Source organism: Galeopterus variegatus, unplaced genomic scaffold, assembly GCF_000696425.1.
Source record: "Galeopterus variegatus unplaced genomic scaffold, G_variegatus-3.0.2 Scaffold4771, whole genome shotgun sequence".
Lineage (NCBI taxonomy): Eukaryota > Metazoa > Chordata > Mammalia > Dermoptera > Cynocephalidae > Galeopterus > Galeopterus variegatus.
Genome location: NW_007730882.1, coordinates 139,200 through 141,368, shown reverse-complemented (window position 1 = coordinate 141,368; position 2,169 = coordinate 139,200). Strand labels below are relative to the sequence as shown.

General features: G+C 46.7%; 1 protein-coding gene across 1 annotated transcript in view; it reads right to left on the bottom strand.

The window, feature by feature from the left end:
• Positions 1-391, bottom strand: part of BMS1 (BMS1 ribosome biogenesis factor) — a 21,255-nt gene extending 20,864 nt beyond the window's left edge. Inside the window, exon 1 of the mRNA XM_008588314.1 lies at positions 213-391. Within this exon, the coding sequence (XP_008586536.1) occupies positions 213-388 (176 nt within the window). The 5' untranslated portion in view covers positions 389-391. The remainder of the gene's footprint in view (positions 1-212) is intronic.
• Positions 392-2,169: the final 1,778 nt, after the last annotated feature.

Genomic DNA, 2,169 nt, shown 5'->3' with positions numbered 1-2,169 from the left:
AAAAAAAAAAAAACGCTAACCAGTGTACAGATGCTGGAGGAAAGGCAGCTTCTATGGGAACAGCTTCTCATATTTTACCAGAAACCACATGGCATGTATCTCCATGTCCTTCAGAGCTGGACTAGATTCATAAATTCAAATGTCATCTGTGAGAGGCTCCTACCATTTAACAAGAATAAATGGAAGAACCACCAGACTCCAGCTAAACATACCTGTGAAAGGATCGAGCCATTCGCACAGCAGACTGAACTGCAAAAGCTTTGGGATTTCTCTTCCGGGCATCTTCTTCATCTCCAAGTTGGAGATTCTGCAGATGCCGTTTTTTTTTCTTCTCAGCTTTAGGCCCACTGTTTTTCTTTCTGTGCTTCTTCTGGTCCTTAGTCTCCATAGTGGCTATTTACCAATTCACAAATAACTCTAACCTGCAAGAATGTGGTGGGGGTGGGGTGGCAGAGGAAGCATTTTACAATCCTGGCAACACCCAGGGAAAAAGAGTAAATTTAATTTATTTCTTTATAAAGAGAGAATGTATTTGCTCACCCAACAGGGATAGAAACCACTTAATATCCCCAATTCCATTTCTCTCTATTATGCTATAAAGTAGGTAAGTTATCTCTGCTAAAATTACTTTTTATGCTTAATTTACTTTTTAGTTCATCTTATGTGTCAACATCAGCACTGTCCATTTCTGTGATAATGACAATATTCTACGTCTGTACTATTCAATACAGGAGCCATTAGACACATGTGGCTACTGAGAACTTAAAATGCACCCAGGGAAACTGAAAAAATAAAGTTTTTATTTTATTTAATATCAACTAGACTAATGAAGTGGTTTCTTAAACTAAAACTTAAATTTCAAACAAAACATTTTAAATATTTTAATGACCATCCACCATGACAGCAGTATTACTTTCAGTACCTGTTGACTCTGTAAAACTTCTAAACACTTCTAAACCACAATAGTCATCTACATTTGAAAAACAGTAACATCTACGAGTGTGAGATATGATTGGTTCTGGGTGATGCCTAGAGACCACATGGATTTGCAGATTCTTACAATGGTGTCTGGGCATCGCGAAAATCCATGGCCCACAAAGTGGGAACTACTGGATTAGTGAGTTTTTTAGGCAATCAGGCTTCATATAATCTGACAGCTTGGTTTTTAAAAAAATGGGGGGGGGGCGTGAGCCTTTCCATTTAATTAAGGTACTGAATTAATTTCAGTTCAATAAGTATTTGCGCCTGCCTGTGACGCACTAGGCACTGTCCCAGGAGATGGCTACAACTATGATCTGACTAGTGGAGGAAATCCAAACTAGCATCTTCTGTGCCCTACTGTAAAGGCCACATCGAAAGGCTGCACAGGGTGCTCCTGGGGCAGGCAGGTCAGTCAGAGGTATCCCACAGACACACACACACCAGCGGAAACGGAAAAGTCCTTATCTATCAGCATAATGTCAAGGAATACTGGCCGGGAGTTAGTAGAGTTGGGCTCTAAGGATGCTTTGAAACTAAATGGCTATGTGATATCGGAAAAATCACTTTTCTTCTCTACCATATTTTAATTTTGAACGTGTGCTGCTTCTCCCTCTGTCTGTCCGTCTCTCTGGTGGGAAACGCACCATCTGGAGTCAACAGATCCAGTTCAAGTCTAAGGCACCTGCTTCGATTACCCCGCCATGAAACGACCTGTCCCTGCCGCCATCCCTCCCCGTTCCGGCTCTGCACGAATTCTCTTCGTCACTGCCCAACGGCCTCGGAGCACCTCTCCAGCAGATGCGAACCAGGTCTGCCCAGCGCATGAGGCACTCCTGGGGAGCACAGACTGTCCGGAAGGACCGAGGGGAGCCATTACCAAGCGCGCGACCCACGATGCTCCCAGAGGTCCAGCCTCACCTCAAGGACCCCGCCGCCGCCCGCCTCCCCAACACCGCGGGGGCTACCAGGCTCACGACTGTACTCCTCGTCAGTCCCGCGTGGACACCGCCGGAAACGGAAACTCGTCCCTGACGCAGACTCGCCGGAGGGAAACAACAAGGCTGAAAAAAGAGACCCGCGGAGGGAAGACTTTCAGCGGAAGTCGCAAGGCAGGCTCGCGATTGGCTGAGTGCGGGCGCACGCGCCGTCCGCGCGCTGCTCCCCGCCCCGCCCCGCCCCGCCCCCCCC